The following is a 23356-nucleotide window of genomic DNA, read 5'->3' on the forward strand; positions in this document are numbered from 1 at the left end:
ATAGGGTGGTGTACTATAGGGTGTACTATAGGGTGTACTATAGGGTGGTGTACTATAGGGTGGTGTACTATAGGGTGTACTATAGGGTGGTGTACTATAGGGTGTACTATAGGGTGGTGTACTATAGGGTGTACTATAGGGTGGTGTACTATAGGGTGTACTATATGTGTACTATAGGTGTGGTGTACTATAGGGTAGGGGTGGTGTACTATAGGGTGGTGTACTATATAGTGTGTACTATAGGGTGGTGTACTATAGGGTGGTGTACTATAGGGTGTACTATAGGGTGGTGTACTATAGGGTGTACTATAGGGTGGTGTACTATAGGGTGTACTATAGGGTGTACTATAGGGTGGTGTACTATAGGGTGGTGTACTATAGGGTGTACTATAGGGTGGTGTACTATAGGGTGTACTATAGGGTGGTGTACTATAGGGTGTACTATAGGGTGGTGTACTATATAGTGTACTATATAGTGTACTATAGGGTGGTGTACTATAGGGTGTACTATAGGGTGGTGTACTATAGGGTGGTGTACTATATAGTGTACTATATGGTGTACTATAGGGTGGTGTACTATAGGGGGGTGTACTATAGGGTGGTGTACTATAGGGTGTATTATAGGGTGTACTATTGGGTGATGTACTATATAGTGTACTATAGGATGGTGTACTATAGGGTGGTGTAGTATAGGGTGGTGTACTATATAGTGTACTATAGGGTGGTGTACTATATAGTGTACTATATGGTGTACTATAGGGTGGTGTACTATAGGGTGGTGTACTATAGGAGGATGTACTATAGGGGGGTGTACTATAGGGTGTATTATAGGGTGTACTATAGGGTGGTGTACTATATAGTGTACTAAAGAATGGTGTATTATAGGGTGGTGTAGTATAGGGTGGTGTACTATAGTGTACTATAGGGTGGTGTACTATAGGGTGTACTATAGGGTGGTGTACTATAGGGTGTACTATAGGGCGGTGTACTATAGGGTGTACTATATAGTGTACTATATAGTGTACTATATGGTGTACTATAGGGTGGTGTACTATAGGGTGTACTATAGGGTGGTGTACTATATAGTGTACTATATGGTGTCCTATAGGGTGGTGTACTATAGGGGGGTGTACTATAGGGTGGTGTACTATATAGTGTACTATATGGTGTACTATAGGGTGGTGTACTATAGGGTGGTGTACTATAGGGGGTGTACTATAGGGTGTATTATAGGGTGTACTATAGGGTGGTGTACTATAGGGTGGTGTACTATATAGTGGTGTACTATAGGGTGGTGTACTATAGGGTGGTGTACTATTGGGTGGTGTACTATATAGTGTACTATAGGGTGGTGTACTATAGGGTGTACTATAGGGTGGTGTACTATAGGATGGTGTACTATAGGATGGTGTACTATAGGGTGGTGTACTATATAGTGTACTATAGGATGGTGTACTATCGGGTGGTGTACTATATAGTGTACTATAGGGTGGTGTACTATAGGATGGTGTACTATCGGGTGGTGTACTATAGGGTGGTGTACTATATAGTGTACTATAGGGTGGTGTACTATATAGTGTACTATAGGGTGGTGTACTATATGGTGGTGTACTATAGGGTGGTGTACTATAGGGGGATGTACTATAGGGGGATGCACTATAGGGTGGTGTACTATAGGGTGGTGTACTATAGGGTGGTGTACTATAGGGTGGTATACTATCGGGTGGTGTACTATATAGTGTGCTATAGGGTGGTGTACTATAGGGTGGTGTACTATATGCTGGTGTACTATAGGGTGGTGTACTATAGGGTGGTGTACTATATGCTGATGTACTATAGGGTGGTGTACTATAGGGTGGTGTACTATATAGTGTACTATAGGGTGGTGTACTATATAGTGTACTATAGGGTGGTGTACTATATAGTGTACTATAGGGTGGTGTACTATAGGGTGGTGTACTATAGGGTGGTGTACTATATAGTGTACTATAGGGTGGTGTACTATAGGATGGTGTACTATAGGGTGGTGTACTATAGGGGGGTGTACTATAGGGTGGTGTACTATAGGGTGGTGTACTATATAATGTACTATAGGGTGTACTATAGGGTGGTGTAATATATAGTGTACTATAGGGTGGTGTACTATATAATGTACTATAGGGTGTACTATAGGGTGGTGTAATATATAGTGTACTATAGGGTGGTGTACTATATAATGTACTATAGGGTGTACTATAGGGTGGTGTACTATATAGTGTACTATAGGGTGTACTATAGGGTGGTGTAATATATAGTGTACTATAGGGTGGTGTACCATATAATGTACTATAGGGTGTACTATAGGGAATAGAATGCCATATGACTGGTATCCCCCTCTCCCTTTCCATAGGGGCTGCAGGTAGCCTAGTAGTTAAGAGCGTTGGGCCAGTAACCCGGAAAGTTCGCTGGTTAGAATCCCCAAACCGACTAGGTCTGTCGATGCGCCCTTGAGCAAAGGCACTTCACCCTAATAGCTCTTGTCAGTTGCTCTCGGTAAGAGCGTCTACTACAAAGTAAATGTAAAATGGGACCCAGGTCCCTTATATTACCTAATGTGAAAGTTCTGAATGTTGACGTTCTTGTAAGGAGCAGTCTTCCTCTGGCACCACAGAAGAAGACCCTCTTTAGCTGATGTTTCTGTGGGTGGATAAAAACAAATCAACAAGAAGTTAGTTAGTTCGGGTTCGGCGCCACTACAGACCCTGGTTTGATTCCCGGGCTGTATCACAACCAGCCGTGTTGGGGAGTCCCATAGTGCGGCGCACAATTGGCACGGCTTCGTCCGGGTTAGGCCGTCATTGTAAAATAAGAATTTGTTCTTTTAACTGACATGCCTAGTTAAATAAACGGTGAATAAAAACATGTGCTTGTTGTCTTAAATGGCACACTATTCCCAAGGGGCCCTTGTCTAAAGTAGTGCACTACATAGGGCATAGGGGCGCCATTTAAGACTCATATTTAATGTTTCTATTTAACCCGTTTGAAGTAATTACATTTAACCAGTCTGAATGAATCACATGGTGGCTGTGGGGAGTTTTCAAATCAGAGTGGTAGTCATGTGTCACCTCTGAAACATCTGAAACTTCTCTGAAACATCTCAAACATCTCTGAAACACCTCAAACATCCCTGAAACATCTCAAACATCTCTGAAACATCTCTGAAACATCTCAAACATCCCTGAAACATCTCAAACATCTCTGAAACATCTCTGAAACATCTCTGAAACATCTCTGAAACATCCCTGAAACATCTCTGAAACATCTCTGAAACATCCCTGAAACATCTCTGAAACATCTGAAACATCTGAAACATCTCTGAAACATCTCTGAAACATCTCTGAAACATCTGAAACATCTCTGAAACATCTCTGAAACATCTCTGAAACATCTCTGAAACATCTGAAACATCTCTGAAACATCTCTGAAACATCTCTGAAACATCTCTGAAACATCTGAAACATCTCTGAAACATCTCTGAAACATCTCTGAAACATCTCTGAAACATCTCTGAAACATCTCTGAAACATCTCAAACATGTCAGGTCTCCATTATAAAGGAAGATTTGTTTAATTAGATCGAAACACTAGTAGGAAGAATGTCTGTATTTAGTTGCCATCGACAGAGTCCCTTCAGCCGACCCGAGAAAGACATCGACATCCTGGTACCTTCCACAGAGATGTCCTGGATGGCGAAGCGAAGGATTATGGTCCAGATCATTCCCAGGGTCATTTTAGCGTTGCCGTCGACGATCTCTGCAGGAGAGGAGAGAGACCATGTTGGTGTGGGTTTATATTTACAGTTTACTGGCCTGAGTTCATTTACAGAAGTTCTGGATCCAATCCGTCAATAGTTTGTCTGTGGTGATCAGGCAGCATCAAACTAGCAGACTCTTTTGAGTCATTGCTGTCCGATGTTGTTGTTGATGATGTGAACCCTCTCCTCCTACTCTCTCTAGGTCACCCTGCCGCTCCTCTCCTCCCCCAAATGAATCATATGTTTCTACCTCCTAATATCAGAAAACACAGCTAGGATACACAGTGTATCTGTTAGACAGTCACTGAACTGAACTGGGGTGGCAGGTAGCCTAGTGGTTAGAGCGTTGGACGAGTAAACGAAAGGTTGCTAGATTGAATCCCCAAGCTGACAAATCTGTCGTTCTGCCCCTGAACAAGGCACTGTTCCTAGGACCCTGTTCCCTAGGACCCTGTTCCCTAGGACCCTGCTCCCTAAGACCCTGTTCCCTAGGACCCTGCTACCTAGGACCCTGCTCCCTAAGACCCTGTTCCCTAGGACCCTGCTCCCTAAGACCCTGTTCCCTAGGACCCTGCTCCCCAGGACCCTGTTCACCAGGACCCTGTTCTCTAGGACCCTGCTACCTAGGACCCTGCTCCCTAGGACCCTGTTCCCTAGGACCCTGTTCCCTAGGACCTTGTTCCCTAGGACCCTGCTCCCTAGAACCCTGTTCCCTAGGACCCTGTTCCCTAGGACCCTGTTCCCTAGGACCTTGTTCCCTAGGACCCTGCTCCCTAGAACCCTGTTCCCTAGGACCCTGTTCCCCAGGATCCAGCACCCTGCTCCCTAGGACGCTGTTCCCTAGGACCCTGCTCCCTAGGACCCTGCTCCCTAGGACCCTGTTCCCTAGGACCCTGTTCCCTAGAATCTTGTTCCCTAGGACCCTGTTCCCTAGGACCTTGTTCCCTAGGACCCTGCTCCCTAGAACCCTGTTCCCTAGGACCCTGTTCCCTAGGACCTTGTTCCCTAGGACCCTGCTCCCTAGAACCCTGTTCCCTAGAACCCTGTTCCCTAGGACCCTGTTCCCTAGGACCCATAGACATATTCTATACATGCTCCCAAAAATGTAATGGGTAAAGCATCTATAAAGTGTGCAAGGGTCTCTGGTCAAATGCAGTGCACTCAATAGGGAATAGGGTGGCATTTTGGACGAAACCACCCTGTCTCCTGTCACTAACCCCTTACCCCCACCACCTCACATGGCCCTCTGCCTGCCCTGCCGCCTTCCATGAGCTGTAGCCTCTGTTATTAGTTTCCACAGCTTGAACTACTGCCCCCACCCCTCGTCCAGTCAAACTGCCTTCTAACAAGGCTAACTGTATCCAGCCCCCTGTCCTGGCCCCCGCTCCCTCCCCAGTCCCAGGGCAGCAAGGGTCCAAGAGGGGATTCCAATTGGCTAATCTGTCTGGAATGCAAGTCTGGTTTAGGCTTTTTTATTTTGGCTTCGCTGTAGATTAACCCCGGGAGAAGAAGAGAGGGAGAGAGAGAGAAAGAGATAGAGAGAGATAGGGGGAGGGGGAGGGAGAGAGAGAGAAGGAGAGGCAGAGAGAGAGACAGCGAGAGAGAGAGAGAGAGAGAGAGAGAGAGAGAGAGAGAGAGAGAGAGAGAGAGAGAGAGAGAGAGAGAGAGAGAGAGAGACAGCGAAACAGAGAGAGAGAAGGAGAGGCCGAGAGAGAGACAGAGGCAGAGAGAGAGAGAGAGAGAGAGAGAGAGAGAGAGAGAGAGAGAGAGAGAGAGAGAGAGAGAGAGAGAGAGAGAGAGAGAGAGAGAGAGAGACAGAGACAGAGACAGAGACAGAGACAGAGACAGAGACAGAGACAGAGACAGAGACAGAGAAACAGAGAGAAAGATGAGGAGAGAGATGGAGAAAAACATAGGGATAGGGGAGGGGAGAGCAGGAACCAAGACATCATCAAGGAAATCAGAAATACAGACATTGTCATCCTACAAGAAACCTGGTATAGAGGAGACGGACCCACTGGTTGCCCTCTAGGTTACAGAGAGCTGGTAGTCCCATCCACCACACTACCAGGTGGGTGGTATAGAGGAGATGGACCCACTGGTTGTCCTCTAGGTTACAGAGAGCTGGTAGTCCCATCCACCACACTACCAGGTGGGTGGTATAGAGGAGATGGACCCACTGGTTGTCCTCTAGGTTACAGAGAGCTGGTAGTCCCATCCACCACACTACCAGGTGGGTGGTATAGAGGAGATGGACCCACTGGTTGTCCTCTAGGTTACAGAGAGCTGGTAGTCCCATCCACCACACTACCAGGTGGGTGGTATAGAGGAGACGGACCCACTGGTCCTCTAGGTTACAGAGAGCTGGTAGTCCCATCCACCACACTACCAAGTGGGTGGTATAGAGGAGATGGACCCACTGGTTGTCCTCTAGGTTACAGAGAGCTGGTAGTCCCATCCACCACACTACCAGGTGTGAAGCAGGGAAGGGACTCAGGCGGTATGCTAATTTGGTATAGAGCAGACATAACTCACTCCATTAAATTAATCAAAACAGGAACATTTTACATCTGGCTAGAAATGAATAAGGAAATTATCTCAACAGAGAAACATGTCCTCATGTATGCTACCTATATCCCCCCACTAGAATCCCCATTCTTGAACGAAGACAGCTTCTCCATCCTGGAGGGGAAATCAATCATTTCCAGGCCCAGGGACATGTACTAGTCTGTGGAAAGCTAAACGCCAGAACTGGACAAGAACCTGACACCCTCAGCACACAGGGGGACAAACACCTACCTGGAGGTGACAGCATTCCTTCCTCCATATGGCCCCCTATATACAACTATGACAACATAACCAACAAAAAACGGGTCACGACTCCTGCACCTCTGTCGCACGCTGGGTATGTACAGTTTAAGTCGGAAGTTTACATACACCTTAGCCAAATACATTTAAACTCAGTTTCACAATTCCTGACATTTAATCCTAGTACATTTCCCTGTCTTATGTCAGTTAGGATCACCACTTGATTCTAAGAATGTGAAATGTCAAAATAATAGTAGAGAGAATGATTTATTTCGGCTTTTATTAATTTCATCACATTCCCAGTGGGTCAGAAGTTTACATACACTCAATTAGTATTCGGTAGCATTGCCTTTAAATTGTTTATCTTGGGTCAAACGTTTCAGGTAGCCTTCCACAAGCTTCCCACAATAAGTTGGGTGAATTTTGGCCCATTCCTCCTGACAGAGCTGGTGTAACTGAGTCAGGTTTGTAGGCCTCCTTGCTCGCACACGCTTTTTCAGTTCTGCCCACAAATTTTCTATAGGATTGAGGTCAGGGCTTTGTGATGGCCACTCCAAAACATTGACTTTGTTGTCCTGAAGCCATTTTGCCACAACTTTGGAAGTATGCTTGGGGTCTTTGTCCATTTGGAAGACCCAATTGCGACCAAGCTTCAACTTCCGGGCTGATGTCTTGAGATGTTGCTTCAATATATCCATGTAATTTTCCATCCTCATGATGCCATCTATTTTGTGAAGTACACCAGTCCCTCCTGCAGCAAAGAACCCCCACAACATGATGCTGCCACCCCCGTGCTTCACGGTTGGGATGGTGTTCTTCGGCTTGTAAGCCTCCCTCTTTTTTTCCTCCAAACATAACAATGGTCATTATGGCCAAACAGTTCTATTTTTGTTTCATCAGACCAGAGGACATTTCTCCAAAAGGTACGAGCTTTGTCCCCATGTGCAGTTGCAAACTGTAGTCTGGCTTTTTTATGGCGGTTTTGGAGCAGTGGCTTCTTCCTTGCTGAGCGGCCTTTCAGGTTATATATATAGGACTCATTTTCCTGTGGATATAGATACTATATAGATACGTTTGTACCTGTTTCCTCCAGCATCTTCACAAGGTCCTTTGCTGTTGTTCTGGGATTGATTTGCACTTTTCGCACCAAAGTAAGTTCATCTCTAGGAGACAGAACACGTCTCCTTCCTGAGCGGTATGACAGCTGCGTGGTCCATGGTGTTTATACTTGAATACTATTGTTTGTACAGATGAACGTGGTACCTTCAGGGGTTTGGAAATTGCTTCCAAGGATGAACCAGACTTGTGAAGGTCTACAATGATTTGGCTGATTTCTTTAGATTGTCCCGTGATGTCAAACAAAGAGGCACTGAGTTTGAAGGTAGACCTTGAAATACATCCACAGGTACACCTCCAATTGACTCGAATGATGTCAATAAACATTAATAGAATAAAAATATTAGACCTTTCAGCTTCCCTATGAAATCTAAAAATGTCACGCAGACAACTTAAGAAAGAAAACATTTATTTCACCTTTATTTAACCAGGTAGGCTAGTTGAGAACACCTTTATTTAACCAGGTAGGCTAGTTGAGAACACCTTTATTTAACCAGGTAGGCTAGTTGAGAACACCTTTATTTAACCAGGTAGGCTAGTTGAGAACACCTTTATTTAACCAGGTAGGCTAGTTGAGAACACCTTTATTTAACCAGGTAGGCTAGTTGAGAACACCTTTATTTAACCAGGTAGGCTAGTTGAGAACACCTTTATTTAACCAGGTAGGCTAGTTGAGAACACCTTTATTTAACCAGGTAGGCTAGTTGAGAACACCTTTATTTAACCAGGTAGGCTAGTTGAGAACACCTTTATTTAACCAGGTAGGCTAGTTGAGAACACCTTTATTTAACCAGGTAGGCTAGTTGAGAACACCTTTATTTAACCAGGTAGGCTAGTTGAGAACACCTTTATTTAACCAGGTAGGCTAGTTGAGAACACCTTTATTTAACCAGGTAGGCTAGTTGAGAACACCTTTATTTAACCAGGTAGGCTAGTTGAGAACACCTTTATTTAACCAGGTAGGCTAGTTGAGAACACCTTTATTTAACCAGGTAGGCTAGTTGAGAACACCTTTATTTAACCAGGTAGGCTAGTTGAGAACACCTTTATTTAACCAGGTAGGCTAGTTGAGAACACCTTTATTTAACCAGGTAGGCCAGTTGAGAACACCTTTATTTAACCAGGTAGGCCAGTTGAGAACACCTTTATTTAACCAGGTAGGCCAGTTGAGAACACCTTTATTTAACCAGGTAGGCCAGTTGAGAACACCTTTATTTAACCAGGTAGGCCAGTTGAGAACACCTTTATTTAACCAGGTAGGCCAGTTGAGAACACCTTTATTTAACCAGGTAGGCCAGTTGAGAACACCTTTATTTAACCAGGTAGGCCAGTTGAGAACACCTTTATTTAACCAGGTAGGCCAGTTGAGAACACCTTTATTTAACCAGGTAGGCCAGTTGAGAACACCTTTATTTAACCAGGTAGGCCAGTTGAGAACACCTTTATTTAACCAGGTAGGCTAGTTGAGAACACCTTTATTTAACCAGGTAGGCCAGTTGAGAACACCTTTATTTAACCAGGTAGGCCAGTTGAGAACACCTTTATTTAACCAGGTAGGCCAGTTGAGAACACCTTTATTTAACCAGGTAGGCTAGTTGAGAACACCTTTATTTAACCAGGTAGGCTAGTTGAGAACACCTTTATTTAACCAGGTAGGCTAGTTGAGAACACCTTTATTTAACCAGGTAGGCTAGTTGAGAACACCTTTATTTAACCAGGTAGGCTAGTTGAGATCACCTTTATTTAACCAGGTAGGCTAGTTGAGAACACCTTTATTTAACCAGGTAGGCCAGTTGAGAACACCTTTATTTAACCAGGTAGACTAGTTGAGAACACCTTTATTTAACCAGGTAGGCTAGTTGAGAACACCTTTATTTAACCAGGTAGGCTAGTTGAGAACACCTTTATTTAACCAGGTAGGCTAGTTGAGAACACCTTTATTTAACCAGGTAGGCTAGTTGAGAACACCTTTATTTAACCAGGTAGGCTAGTTGAGAACACCTTTATTTAACCAGGTAGGCTAGTTGAGAACACCTTTATTTAACCAGGTAGGCTAGTTGAGAACACCTTTATTTAACCAGGTAGGCTAGTTGAGAACACCTTTATTTAACCAGGTAGGCTAGTTGAGAACACCTTTATTTAACCAGGTAGGCCAGTTGAGAACACCTTTATTTAACCAGGTAGGCTAGTTGAGAACACCTTTATTTAACCAGGTAGGCTAGTTGAGAACACCTTTATTTAACCAGGTAGGCTAGTTGAGAACACCTTTATTTAACCAGGTAGGCTAGTTGAGAACACCTTTATTTAACCAGGTAGGCTAGTTGAGATCACCTTTATTTAACCAGGTAGGCTAGTTGAGAACACCTTTATTTAACCAGGTAGGCCAGTTGAGAACACCTTTATTTAACCAGGTAGACTAGTTGAGAACACCTTTATTTAACCAGGTAGGCTAGTTGAGAACACCTTTATTTAACCAGGTAGGCTAGTTGAGAACACCTTTATTTAACCAGGTAGGCTAGTTGAGAACACCTTTATTTAACCAGGTAGGCTAGTTGAGAACACCTTTATTTAACCAGGTAGGCTAGTTGAGAACACCTTTATTTAACCAGGTAGGCTAGTTGAGAACACCTTTATTTAACCAGGTAGGCTAGTTGAGAACACCTTTATTTAACCAGGTAGGCTAGTTGAGAACACCTTTATTTAACCAGGTAGGCTAGTTGAGAACACCTTTATTTAACCAGGTAGGCTAGTTGAGAACACCTTTATTTAACCAGGTAGGCTAGTTGAGAACACCTTTATTTAACCAGGTAGGCTAGTTGAGAACAGGTTCTCATTTGCAACTGCGACCTAGCCAAGATAAAGCATAGCAGTGTGAACAGACAACACAGAGCATACAAGTCGCAGTGGTGGGTAGTATAAGGTGCTTTAGTGACAAAACGGATGGCACTGTGATAAACTGCATCCAGTTTGCTGAGAAGAGTGTTGGAAGCAATTTTGTAGATGACATCGCCGAAGTCGAGGATCGGTAGGATAGTCAGTTTTACTAGGGTAAGCTTGGCAGCGTGAGTGAAGGAGGCTTTGTTGCGGAATAGAAAGCCGCCTCTTGATTTGATTTTCGATTGGAGATGTTTGATGTGAGTCTGGAAGGAGAGTTTGCAGTCTAGCCAGACACCTAGGTACTTATAGATGTCCACATATTCAAGGTCGGAACCATCCAGGGTGGTGATGCTAGTCGGGCGGGCGGGTGCAGGCAGCGATCGGTTGAAAAGCATGCATTTGGTTTTACTAGCGTTTAAGAGCAGTTGGAGGCCACGGAAGGAGTGTTGTATGGCATTGAAGCTCGATTGGAGGTTAGATAGCACAGTGTCCAATGACGGGCCGAAAGTGTACAGAATGGTGTCGTCTGCGTGGAGGTGGATCAGGGAATCGCCCGCAGCAAGAGCAACATCATTGATATACACAGAAATGCAAAAACCTAAGAAAGAAATTGAGAAACCTGTCCAACCAAAAACAGAGAGACCCAGAAAACCTGAGTCTACGCCTTCACAATGGTGAATCACTAAAACAATACAGAAATACACTACGGAAAAAGAAGGAACAGCATGTCAGAAATCAGCTCAATGTAATTGAAGAATATATAGAATCCATAGAATCTAACCACTTCTGGGAAAATTGGAAAACACTAAACAAACAACAACACGAAGAATTAAAGACAGAAAGAGAGAAATAGAGACAGACAGAGAGAGACAGACAGCCAGACAGCCGGAAAAACTGACAAGCAGACAGAGAGAGACAGGGGACCCCAGGGAGTAGGGGGGTGGGGCAGATGGGTCAGATCCATTAATTGACCCTCAGGCTGTAATCAATGAACCTCTTTAGCTCAGCTTCTGAGAGGAGATGCGGGGGTAATAGAGGGGGAGCGACCCAACAATGCTTCTGAGAGGAGATGGGGGGGTAATAGAGGGGAGCGACCCAACAATGCTTCTGAGAGGAGATGGGGGGGGGGGGGGTATAGAGGGGAGCGACCCAACAATGCTTCTGAGAGGAGATGGGGGGGGGTAATAGATGGGGAGCGACCCAACAATGCTTCTGAGAGGAGATGGGGGGTAATAGAGGGGGAGCGACCCAACAATGCTTCTGAGAGGAGATGGGGGGGGTAATAGAGGGGGAACGACCCAACAATGCTTCTGAGAGGAGATGGGGGGGTAATAGAGGGGAGCGACCCAACAATGCTTCTGAGAGGAGATGGGGGGGTAATAGAGGGGGAGCGACCCAACAATGCCTCTGAGAGGAGATGGGGGGGGGGGGGGGGGGTAATAGAGGGGGAGCGACCCAACAATGCTTCTGAGAGGAGATGGGGGGGGGGGTAATAGAGGGGAGCGACCCAACAATGCTTCTGAGAGGAGATGGGGGGGGGTAATAGATGGGGAGCGACCCAACAATGCTTCTGAGAGGAGATGGGGGTTGGGGTAATAGAGGGGAGCGACCCAACAATGCTTCTGAGAGGAGATGGGGGGGTAATAGAGGGGAACGACCCAACAATGCTTCTGAGAGGAGATGGGGGAGGTAATAGAGGGGGAACGACCCAACAATGCTTCTGAGAGGAGATGGGGGGGGGGGGGTAATAGAGGGGGAACGACCCAACAATGCTTCTGAGAGGAGATGGGGGGGGGGGGTAATAGAGGGGGAGCGACCCAACAATGCTTCTGAGAGGAGATGGGGGGTAATAGAGGGGAGCGACCCAACAATGCCTCTGAGAGGAGATGGGGGGGGTAATAGAGGGGGAGCGACCCAACAATGCTTCTGAGAGGAGATGGGGGAGGTAATAGAGGGGGAACGACCCAACAATGCTTCTGAGAGGAGATGGGGGGGTAATAGAGGGGGAGCGACCCAACAATGCTTCTGAGAGGAGATGGGGGGGGGTAATAGAGGGGGAGCGACCCAACAATGCTTCTGAGAGGAGATGGGGGGGGGGGTAATAGAGGGGGAGCGACCCAACAATGCTTCTGAGAGGAGATGGGGGGTAATAGAGGGGAGCGACCCAACAATGCTTCTGAGAGGAGATGGGGGGGTACTAGAGGGGAACGACCCAACAATGCTTCTGAGAGGAGATGGGGGGGGGGGGTAATAGAGGGGGAACGACCCAACAATGCTTCTGAGAGGAGATGGGGGAGGTAATAGAGGGGAACGACCCAACAATGCTTCTGAGAGGAGATGGGGGGTAATAGAGGGGGAACGACCCAACAATGCTTCTGAGAGGAGATGGGGGGTAATAGAGGGGGAGCGACCCAACAATGCTTCTGAGAGGAGATGGGGGGGTAATAGAGGGGAGTGACCCAACAATGCCTCTGAGAGGAGATGGGGGGGTAATAGAGGGGAGCGACCCAACAATGCTTCTGAGAGGAGATGGGGGGTAATAGAGGGGAGCGACCCAACAATGCTTCTGAGAGGAGATGGGGGTAATAGAGGGGAGCGACCCAACAATGCTTCTGAGAGGAGATGGGGGGGTAATAGAGGGGGAGCGACCCAACAATGCTTCTGAGAGGAGATGGGGGTAATAGAGGGGAGCGACCCAACAATGCCTCTGAGAGGAGATGGGGGTAATAGAGGGGGAGCGACCCAACAATGCTTCTGAGAGGAGATGGGGGGTAATAGAGGGGGAGCGACCCAACAATGCCTCTGAGAGGAGATGGGGGGGGGTAATAGAGGGGAGCGACCCAACAATGCTTCTGAGAGGAGATGGGGGGGTAATAGAGGGGAGCGACCCAACAATGCTTCTGAGAGGAGATGGGGGGGTACTAGAGGGGGAACGACCCAACAATGCTTCTGAGAGGAGATGGGGGGGGGGGGTAATAGAGGGGGAGCGACCCAACAATGCTTTTGAGGGATGCGGTCATGTGTGAAGCTACAAGTGTGATCGCCACGGACACAGACACACAAACACACACACACAGTAAAGTCCAGAGGGCCTGGTTGCTGACAGTGTCTGAGAGGAGAGGTTGTTTTGGGTTTTCAGCTAAAGGGAATAAAATGCCTTCGGAAAGTATTCAAACCCCTTTAACTTTTTCCAAATTTTATTAGATTACAGCTTTATTCTAAAATTGATTAAATTGTTTTTTTTCCCTCATCAATCTACACACAATACCCCATAATGACATCACAATACCCCATAATGACATCACAATACCCCATAATGACATCACAATACCCCATAATGACATCACAATACCCCATAATGACATCACAATACCCCATAATGACATCATAATACCCCATAATGACATCACAATACCCCATAATGACATCACAATACCCCATAATGACATCACAATACCCCATAATGACATCACAATACCCCATAATGACAAAGCAATAGTTTGATAGTTGATCCTTTTTCATTTACATAAGTATTCAAACCCGTCTTACTCAGTACTTTGTTGAAGCACCTTTGGCAGCGATTACAGTCTAGAGTTTTCTTGGGTATGACGCTACAAGCTTGACACACCTGTATTTCGGGAGTTTCTCCCCATTCTTCTCTGCAGATATTCTCAAGCTCTGTCAGGTTGGAGGGGGAGCGTTGCGGCACAGCTATTTTCAGGTTTCTCTCCAGAGATGTCCGATCAATCGGGTTCAAGTCCGGGAAACTCAAGGACATTCAGAGGCTTGTACCAAAGCCAATCCTGCTTTATCTTGTCCTTAGGTGTCCTGTTGGAAGGTGAACCGTTGCCTCTAGTCTGAGGTCCTGAGCGCTCTGGAGCAGATTTTCATCAAGGATCTCTTTGTACTTTGCAACATTCATCTTTGCCTCGATCCTGACTAGTCTCCCTGCCACTGGAAACATCCCTACAGCATGAGGGATGCTTCACCGTGGGGATGGTGCCAGGTTTCCCCACAGCATGATGCTGTCACCACCATGCTTCACCGTGGGGATGGTGCCAGGTTTCCACACAGCATGATGCTGTCACCACCATGCTTCACCGTAGGGATGGTGCCAGGTTTCCCCACAGCATGATGCTGTCACCACCATGCTTCACCGTGGGGATGGTGCCAGGTTTTCTCCAGACGTGACGTTTGGCATTCAGGCCAAAGAGTTTCATCAGACAAGATAATCTTGTTTCTCATGGTCTGAGAGTCTTTTTGCTCTTAATTATAATCAGAGGACTGATATAAATACTATGCTGCCAGTCTCTCTTGGCTAAGAGTTGAGGAGAGACTGACTGCATCCCTTCTTTTTATGAGAAACTTTAATGAGTTAAGTCCCGAATTGTTTGCATAGTGAACTTACACACAGACCTGGCACACACACTTACCCCACCAGACATGCCACAGGGGGTCTTTTCATAGTCCCCAAATACAGAACAAATTCAAGATGCTTGAAGACATGGCTAAAGGTCAATCAGATTTGTGAACATGGTCCCTAGCTGTGTGTTGCCGCTTTCCATGTTGTCTGTTGTCTGTAGCTTGTGAGGTGTGGAAACACTTTGTTGCTTTTATTAATTTTGTCTTGCTGCTTTTTGTTCTATGTTGCTCTGTCTGTATGCTACGTCTTGCTTGTACTATGTTGCTCTGTCTGTATGCTATGTCTTGCTTGTTCTATGTTGCTATTGTCTATATTGTAATTGTTTTTAATAACCTGCCCAGGGACTGCGGTTGAAAATTAGCCGGCTGGCTAAAACCGGCACTTTTACTGAAACGTTGATTAATGTGCACTGTCCCTGTAAAAATTAAAAATAAACTCAAATTCAAGAAAGCGTACAGTATTATCTATATAGGAATTTCCTTCCATCTCATATTGCTCAAATTAACAGCAAACCTGGTTTCAGAAAACAACACCAGAAAGCAACACCTCACGGCACAACGCCTCTCCCCTGTTGGACCTAGATAGTTTGTGTGTATGTATTGATGTGTATTGATGTGTATTGATGTGTATTGATGTGTATTGATGTGTATTGATATGTATTGATGTGTTTTGATGTGTATTGATGTGTATTGATGTGTATTGATGTGTATTGATGTGTATTGATGTGTATTGATGTGTATTGATGTGTATTGATGTGTATTGATATGTATTGATGTGTATTGATATGTATTGATGTGTATTGATGTGTATTGATGTGTATTGATGTGTATTGATATGTATTGATGTGTATTTTTGTGTATTGATATGTATTGATGTGTATTGATATGTATTGATGTGTATTGATGTGTATTGATATGTATTGATGTGTATTGATGTGTATTGATATGTATTGATGTGTATTGATATGTATTGATGTGTATTGATGTGTATTGATGTGTATTGATATGTATTGATGTGTATTGATGTGTAGCCTACGTGATAGTTTGTGTGTATGTATTGATATGAGGGCAGAGAAAGCAACACCTCACGTCACAACGCCTCTCCCCTATTGGACCTAGATAGTTTGTGTGTATGTATTGATATGTGGGCTACATGTGCCTTTTTAAAAATGTATATAGTTCTGTCCTTGAGCTGTTCTTGTCTAACGATGTTCTGTATTGTGTTTCATGTTTTGTGTTCTGTGTTCTGTGTTCTGTGTGGACCCCAGGAAGAGTAGCTGCTGCTTTTGCAACAGCTAATGGGGATCCCAATAAAACACCAAAATCTAATTCGATTAACTGATTAACTAAAGGCTTGGGCGCTGTTGTGATGCAACAACAACCATGCTCTCGATGGTGCAGCTGTAGAACTTGAGGATTGAGGATCTGAGGACCCATGCTAAATCTTTTCAGTCTCCTGAGGGGGAATAGGTGTTGTCGTGCCCTCTACATGACTGTCCACCGATCATCTCCACCGATCAGCTCTTTTGTTTTGCTCACGTTGAGGGAGAGTTTGTTGTCCTGGCACCACACTGCCAGGTCTCTGACCTCATCCCTGTAGGCTGTTCTCATCATTGTCGGTGATCAGACCTATCACCACTGTGTTGTCGGCAAACTTAATGATGGTGCTGTAGTCGTGGGTGAAGGAAAGGACTAAGCGTAAAACCCCTGAGGGGCCCCATGTTGAGAATCTGTGTGGTGGATGTGTTGCTACCTGGAGGGGGCCGTCAGGAAGTCCAGGATCAAGTTGCAGAGCCGCTTAGGATCCTTTAGTCCCCAGGATCTTAAGCTTAGTGATGAGCGTTTATGGCACTATGGTGTTGAACGCTGAGCTGTAGTCAAATGAACAGCATTCTCACGTAGGTGTTCCTTTTGTCCAGGTGGGAATGGGCAGTGTGGAGTGCAATGGAGATTGCATCATCTGTGGATCTGTTTGGGCGGTATGCAAATTGGAGTGGGTCTAGGGTTTCTGGGATAATGGTGTTGATGTGAGCCATGACCAGCCTTTCAAAGCACTTCATGGCTACAGACGTGAGTTCTGTGGGGCGGTAGTCATTTAGGCGAGTTACTTTGGCGTTCTTGGGCACAGGGACAATGGAGGTCTGCTTGAAACATGTAGGTATTGCAGACTCGGTCAGGGAGAGGTTGAAAATGAAAGTGTAGACAGTTGCCAGTTTGTCAGCACATGCTTGGAGTACGCGTCCGGATAATCCATCTTGCCCTGCGGCCTTGTGAATGTTGACCTGGTCTTACTCACGTCGGCTACAGAGAACGTGATCACACAGTCATCCGGAACAGCTGGTGTTCTCATTCATGGTTCAGGGTTGCTTGCTGTGAAGTGAGCATAGAAGGTATTTACCTTGTCTGGTAGGCTCGTGTCACTGGGCTGTAATAGTTTGCAGGCCCTGCCACATCCGACGAACGTCAGAGCAGGTGTAGTAGGAATCAATCTTAGTCCTGTGTTGACGCTTTGCCTGTTTGATGGTTCGTCTGAGGGCATAGTGAGATTTCTTATAAACTCCCAGATTAGTGTTCCGTTCCTTGAGAGCGGCAGCTCTAACCTTTAGCTCAGTGTGAATGTTGCCTGTAATCCATGGCTTCTAGTTGGGATATGTACAAACGGTCACTTTGGGGTTACTGATGTGGTGTACTCCTCAAAGCCATCGGATGAATCCCGGAACATATTCCAGTCTGTGCTAGCAAATCGGTCCTGTAGTTTAGCATCCGCGTCATCAGACCACTTCTGTATTGAGCAAGACACTGGTGCTTCCTGCTTGAGTTTTTGCTTGTAAACAGGAATTAGGAGGATAGAATTATGGTTAGATTTGCCAAATGGAGGGTGAGTGAGAGCTTTGTATGCGTCTCTGTGTGTGGAGTAAAGGTGGTGTACATAAGATAACACAGTTTTTAATGTCCCGTTGGAAAGATAGTCTCGAACGATTGCACATTCGCCAGTAGGACGGATGGTAAAGGAAAATTATCTACACCGCCAACTAATTCTCACAAAGGCACCCGGATCTGCCCCCCCAGCCATCACTCGGTGAAACATAAGATATTACAGTTTTTAATGTCCCGTTGAAAGGATAGTCTCGAACCAAGCTCATCCAGTTTATTCTCCAGTGATTGCACATTCGCCAGTAGGACGGATGGTAAGGTAAAGGTATCGGGCGTCTCCTCTTCAGGACAGGGATTTTGGGCCTGGTCCGGGAGGAGCCGTTAATCTTTCAACCTCCAATTCGTTAAAGAAAACATCTTTGTCCAGTCCGAGATGAGTAACCGCTGTTCTGATGTCCAGAAACTCGGTCGTAAGAGACGGTGGCGGAAACATTACGTACAAAAATGGTTACAAACACCGGAAAAAAACATACAGAATAACACGATTGGTTAGGAGCCCGTTAAAATGGCAGCCATCTCCTCCGGCGCTATCTTATCCATCTTAGCTCCTCCTCCACATTTACTAGATTGTTTGAACAGTGCCTCTTTCTCGTGAAAACCAGTATGTAGGGTGGGGGGGGGGTCTAATTTCAGGGATTTCTTTCATTGCTACATTAGATTACTGTGTATATAGACAGTCCAGTATCATGTGACCAGGTTCTTCACTCTATCTAAATTAATGCAGAAGTGTGTCAGTCACTTTGTCCATTTATTTATTTACAGACTAAGGTTTTCAACCCTCAGCTCAAATTGACACGAGCTTGACTCCTTTACTGGTGATGTAGTGGACTACAGTCTAGTTTACTACAGTCTAGTTTACTACAGTCTAGTGTACTACAGTCTAGTGTACCTACAGTCTAGTGTACTACAGTCTAGTTTACTACAGTCTAGTGTACTACAGTCTAGTTTACTACAGTCTAGTGTACTACAGTCTAGTGTACTACAGTCTAGTGTACTACAGTCTAGTTTACTACAGTCTAGTTTACTACAGTCTAGTTTACTACAGTCGAGTGTAATACAGTCTAGTTTACTACAGTCTAGTGCACTACAGTCTAGTGCACTACAGTCTAGTGCACTACAGTCTAGTGTACTACAGTCTAGTGTACTACAGTCTAGTGTACTACAGTCTAGTGGACTACAGTCTAGTGGACTACAGTCTAGTTTACTACAGTCTAGTTTACTACAGTCTAGTTTACTACAGTCTAGTTTACTACAGTCTAGTGTACTACAGTCTAGTGTACTACAGTCTAGTGTACTATAGTCTAGTGTACTACAGTCTAGTGTACTACAGTCTAGTTTACTACAGTCTAGTTTACTACAGTCTAGTGTACTATAGTCTAGTGTACTACAGTCTAGTGTACTACAGTCTAGTGTACTACAGTCTAGTGTACTACAGTCTAGTGTACCTACAGTCTAGTGTACTACAGTCTAGTGTACTATAGTCTAGTGTACTATAGTCTAGTGTACTATAGTCTAGTGTACTATAGTCCAGTCAGTATCAATAGTGACCAGGATATTGTTGAACTCACCCTCAGCTCCGATGGACACCAGCTTGACTCCTTTACTGGTGATGTAGTGGAGAGCTTTGTTGACGTTGGAGATCTTGTGAACTCTCATCTTCCCTCTCTCTGGTTTGGCCAAGCGCTCTCCTGGACAGGAAACAGACAGAAGGGGTCAAGGGGTTAAGGGTCAGACTTATGAGACTGTGGAGTGAGATGTTAAACCTGTATAATTTACCTTTCTATAAAATATCTACAGGTGCAGTATCATAATTTGATCATCCTGTTGTTGCAAGATGATCACAGCAGGAAATGCTAACTTGTAGTGTATTCAATATTTAAAGGCCCACTGTAGTTAAAAATATGATGCTTCCACACTAAGATGTCGAAATAACACTCTGAAATGGTGAAAAAGACATCCTGAGGCAGTGAGGATAGAGACATTTCCTGTTGTTATGTTCCTGTTGCTATGTTCCTGTTGCTATGTTCCTGTTGTTATGTTCCTGTTGTTATGTTCCTGTTGTTATGTTCCTGTTGCTATGTTCCTGTTGCTATGTTCCTGTTTTTATGTTCCTGTTGTTCCTGTTGTTCCTGTTGTTATGTTCCTGTTGCTATGTTCCTGTTGCTATGTTCCTGTTGTTATGTTCCTGTTGCTATGTTCCTGTTGTTATGTTCCTGTTGTTATGTTCCTGTTGTTATGTTCCTGTTGCTATGTTCCTGTTGTCCTGTTGTTATGTTCCTGTTGCTATGTTCCTGTTGTTTCTGTTGTTATGTTCCTGTTGCTATGTTCCTGTTGCTATGTTCCTGTTGTTCCTGTTGTTATGTTCCTGTTGCTATGTTCCTGTTGCTATGTTCCTGTTGTTATGTTCCTGTTGTTCCTGTTGTTATGTTCCTGTTGTTATGTTCCTGTTGTTATGTTCCTGTTGTTATGTTCCTGTTGTTCCTGTTGTTATGTTCCTGTTGCTATGTTCCTGTTGTTATGTTCCTGTTGTTATGTTCCTGTTGCTATGTTCCTGTTGTTGTGTTCCTGTTGCTATGTTCGTGTTGCTATGTTCCTGTTGTTATGTTGTTATGTTCCTGTTGTTCCTGTTGTTATGTTCCTGTTGCTATGTTCCTGTTGTTATGGTCCTGTTGTTATGTTCCTGTTGTTCCTGTTGCTATGTTCCTGTTGTTAGGTTCCTGTTGTTATATTCCTGTTGCTATGTTCCTGTTGCTCTGTTCCTGTTGCTATGTTCCTGTTGCTATGTTCCTCTTGTTATGTTCCTGTTGTTATGTTCCTGTTGCTATGTTCCTGTTGCTATGTTCCTGTTGTTATGTTCCTGTTGTTATGTTCCTGTTGCTATGTTCCTGTTGCTATGTTCCTGTTGCTATGTTCCTGTTGTTATGTTCCTGTTGTTCCTGTTGTTATGTTCCTGTTGTTCCTGTTGTTATGTTCCTGTTGTTATGTTCCTGTTGCTATGTTCCTGTTGCTATGTTCCTGTTGCTATGTTCCTGTTGCTATGTTCCTGTTGTTATGTTCCTGTTGCTATGTTCCTGTTGTTATGTTCCTGTTGCTATGTTCCTGTTGTTAAGTTCCTGTTGTTAAGTTCCTGTTGTTATGTTCCTGTTGCTATGTTCCTGTTGTTATGTTCCTGTTGCTATGTTCCTGTTGTTATGTTCCTGTTGCTATGTTCCTGTTGTTCCTGTTATTCCTGTTGCTATGTTCCTGTTGCTATGTTCCTGTTGCTATGTTCCTGTTGCTATGTTCCTGTTGTTATGTTCCTGTTGTTATGTTCCTGTTGCTATGTTCCTGTTGCTATGTTCCTGTTGCTATGTTCCTGTTGTTATGTTCCTGTTGCTATGTTCCTGTTGTTATGTTCCTGTTGCTATGTTCCTGTTGCTATGTTCCTGTTGTTATGTTCCTGTTGCTATGTTCCTGTTCCTATGTTCCTGTTGCTATGTTCCTGTTGCTATGTTCCTGTTGTTATGTTCCTGTTGCTATGTTCCTGTTGCTATGTTCCTGTTGCTATGTTCCTGTTGCTATGTTCCTGTTGCTATGTTCCTGTTGCTATGTTCCTGTTGTTATGTTCCTGTTGCTATGTTCCTGTTGCTATGTTCCTGTTGCTATGTTCCTGTTGCTATGTTCCTGTTGCTATGTTCCTGTGGGTATGCTGTAGGCTACAGTGTTATATACACACATCCTGGCATCAATGCCAAGTCTGACAAAAGTTTGAAATCGGGAAAGGTTCTGTGAAGTTTAGTTTTTCCAGCGCATACCCATATGTTCACCGTCATTGAAATACATGGACTGGGCTCTGCAGTGAATATCTCTGTTCTCTGCTATGAGAGATACATCATGTGGGCACCATTAGATATATCATGTGGGCACCATTAGATATATCATGAGGGCACCATTAGATATATCATGAGGGCACCATTAGATATATCATGTGGGCACCATTAGATATATCATGTGGGCACCATTAGATACATCATGTGGGCACCATTAGATACATCATGTGGGCACCAGGCCTCTCCTCCTCACCTGATATGACCTCCAACAGCAGCATGAGTTTCAGTCCGTCCCTGAAGTCCTCCTCGATGTTCTCGATCTGCGTTCCTGCTTTCCTCAGGTGGGAGTTGCACCAGGCCGTGAACGTCTGGGGAGGAGACATGAGTTAGTTACCATGGTGTTAGTTACCATGGTGTTAGTTACCATGGTGTTAGTTACCATGGTGTTAGTTAGCTAACCCTAATGGGATGGTGGGAGTCTGTGAGCGTCTGGGGAGGAGAGGAGAAATTAGTAGAACAGAGTAGAGTAGAACAGAGTAGAGTAGAGTAGAATATAGTAGAGTAGAACACAGTAGAGCAAAACAGAGTAGAGTAGAACAGAGTAGAGCAGAACATAGTAGAGTAGAGTAGAACAGAGTAGAGTAGAACATTGTAAAGTAGAGAACAGAGTAGAGTAGAACAGAGTAGAGTAGAGAACAGAGTAGAGTAGAGTAGAGTAGAGTAGAGTAGAGTAGAGTAGAGTAGAGTAGAGTAGAGCAGAGCAGAGCAGAGTAGAGTAGAGTAGAGTAGAGCAGAGTAGAGTAGAACAGAGTAGAGTAGAACAGAGTAGAGTAGAACAGAGTAGAGCAGAGTAGAGTAGAGTAGAACAGAGTAGAGTAGAGTAGAACAGAGTAGAGTAGAACAGAGTATTACAGAGTAGAGTAGAACAGAGTATTACAGAGTAGAGTAGAACAGAGTAGAGCAGAGTAGAGTAGAACAGAGTAGAGTAGAACAGAGTAGAGTAGAGTAGAGTAGAGCAGAGTAGAGTAGAGCAGAGTAGAGCAGAGTAGACAGAGTAGAGCAGAGTAGAGTAGAACAGAGTAGAGTAGAACAGAGTAGAGTAGAGTAGAACAGAGTAGAGTAGAGTAGAACAGAGTAGAGTAGAGTAGAGTAGAGTAGAGTAGAGTAGAGTAGAGTAGAGTAGAGTAGAACAGAGTAGAGTAGAGTAGAACAGAGTAGAGTAGAACAGAGTAGAGTAGAACAGAGTAGAGTAGAGTAGAGTAGAGTAGAGTAGAGTAGAGTAGAGTAGAGTAGAGTAGAGTAGAGTAGAGTAGAGTAGAGTAGAGTAGAGTAGAACAGAGTAGAGTAGAGTAGAGTAGAGTAGAGTAGAGTAGAGTAGAGTAGAGTAGAGTAGAGTAGAGTAGAACAGAACAGTGAGCCTGTCTGTGTTGTAGCTGAGCTGCAGCAGCAGCTCCATAAACGTCCCAGGCATGGCTGGCATGTTAGTAAGATAACTACCTGTTGATGGGAAACATCTGGGCTGGGCCCTCCCTCACTTCCTCCCTCCATCTGCCCTTGCATCCCACTTTCCCTCCCACCTTCCCCCTCTCTCTCTCCCT

General features: G+C 44.7%; 2 protein-coding genes across 4 annotated transcripts in view; both read right to left on the reverse strand.

Annotated features, from left to right (window-relative positions):
• LOC124001333 (deubiquitinase DESI2-like) overlaps nucleotides 1-23356 on the reverse strand; it is a 1147470-nt gene that overhangs the window by 960820 nt on the left and 163294 nt on the right. The window lies entirely within an intron of this gene.
• Nucleotides 1-23356, reverse strand: part of LOC124001322 (alpha-actinin-1) — a 115121-nt gene that overhangs the window by 49202 nt on the left and 42563 nt on the right. For all 3 annotated transcript variants that reach the window (XM_046308027.1, XM_046308025.1, XM_046308026.1), the window contains exons 2-5: nucleotides 22012-22126; nucleotides 19518-19637; nucleotides 3705-3791; nucleotides 2589-2676 (exon numbers count right to left, since the gene is read on the reverse strand). In XM_046308027.1, the coding sequence (XP_046163983.1) occupies nucleotides 2589-2676; nucleotides 3705-3791; nucleotides 19518-19637; nucleotides 22012-22126 (410 nt within the window). The remainder of the gene's footprint in view (nucleotides 1-2588; nucleotides 2677-3704; nucleotides 3792-19517; nucleotides 19638-22011; nucleotides 22127-23356) is intronic.

Source organism: Oncorhynchus gorbuscha, linkage group LG17 (genome assembly GCF_021184085.1).
Source record: "Oncorhynchus gorbuscha isolate QuinsamMale2020 ecotype Even-year linkage group LG17, OgorEven_v1.0, whole genome shotgun sequence".
Classification (NCBI taxonomy): domain Eukaryota; kingdom Metazoa; phylum Chordata; class Actinopteri; order Salmoniformes; family Salmonidae; genus Oncorhynchus; species Oncorhynchus gorbuscha.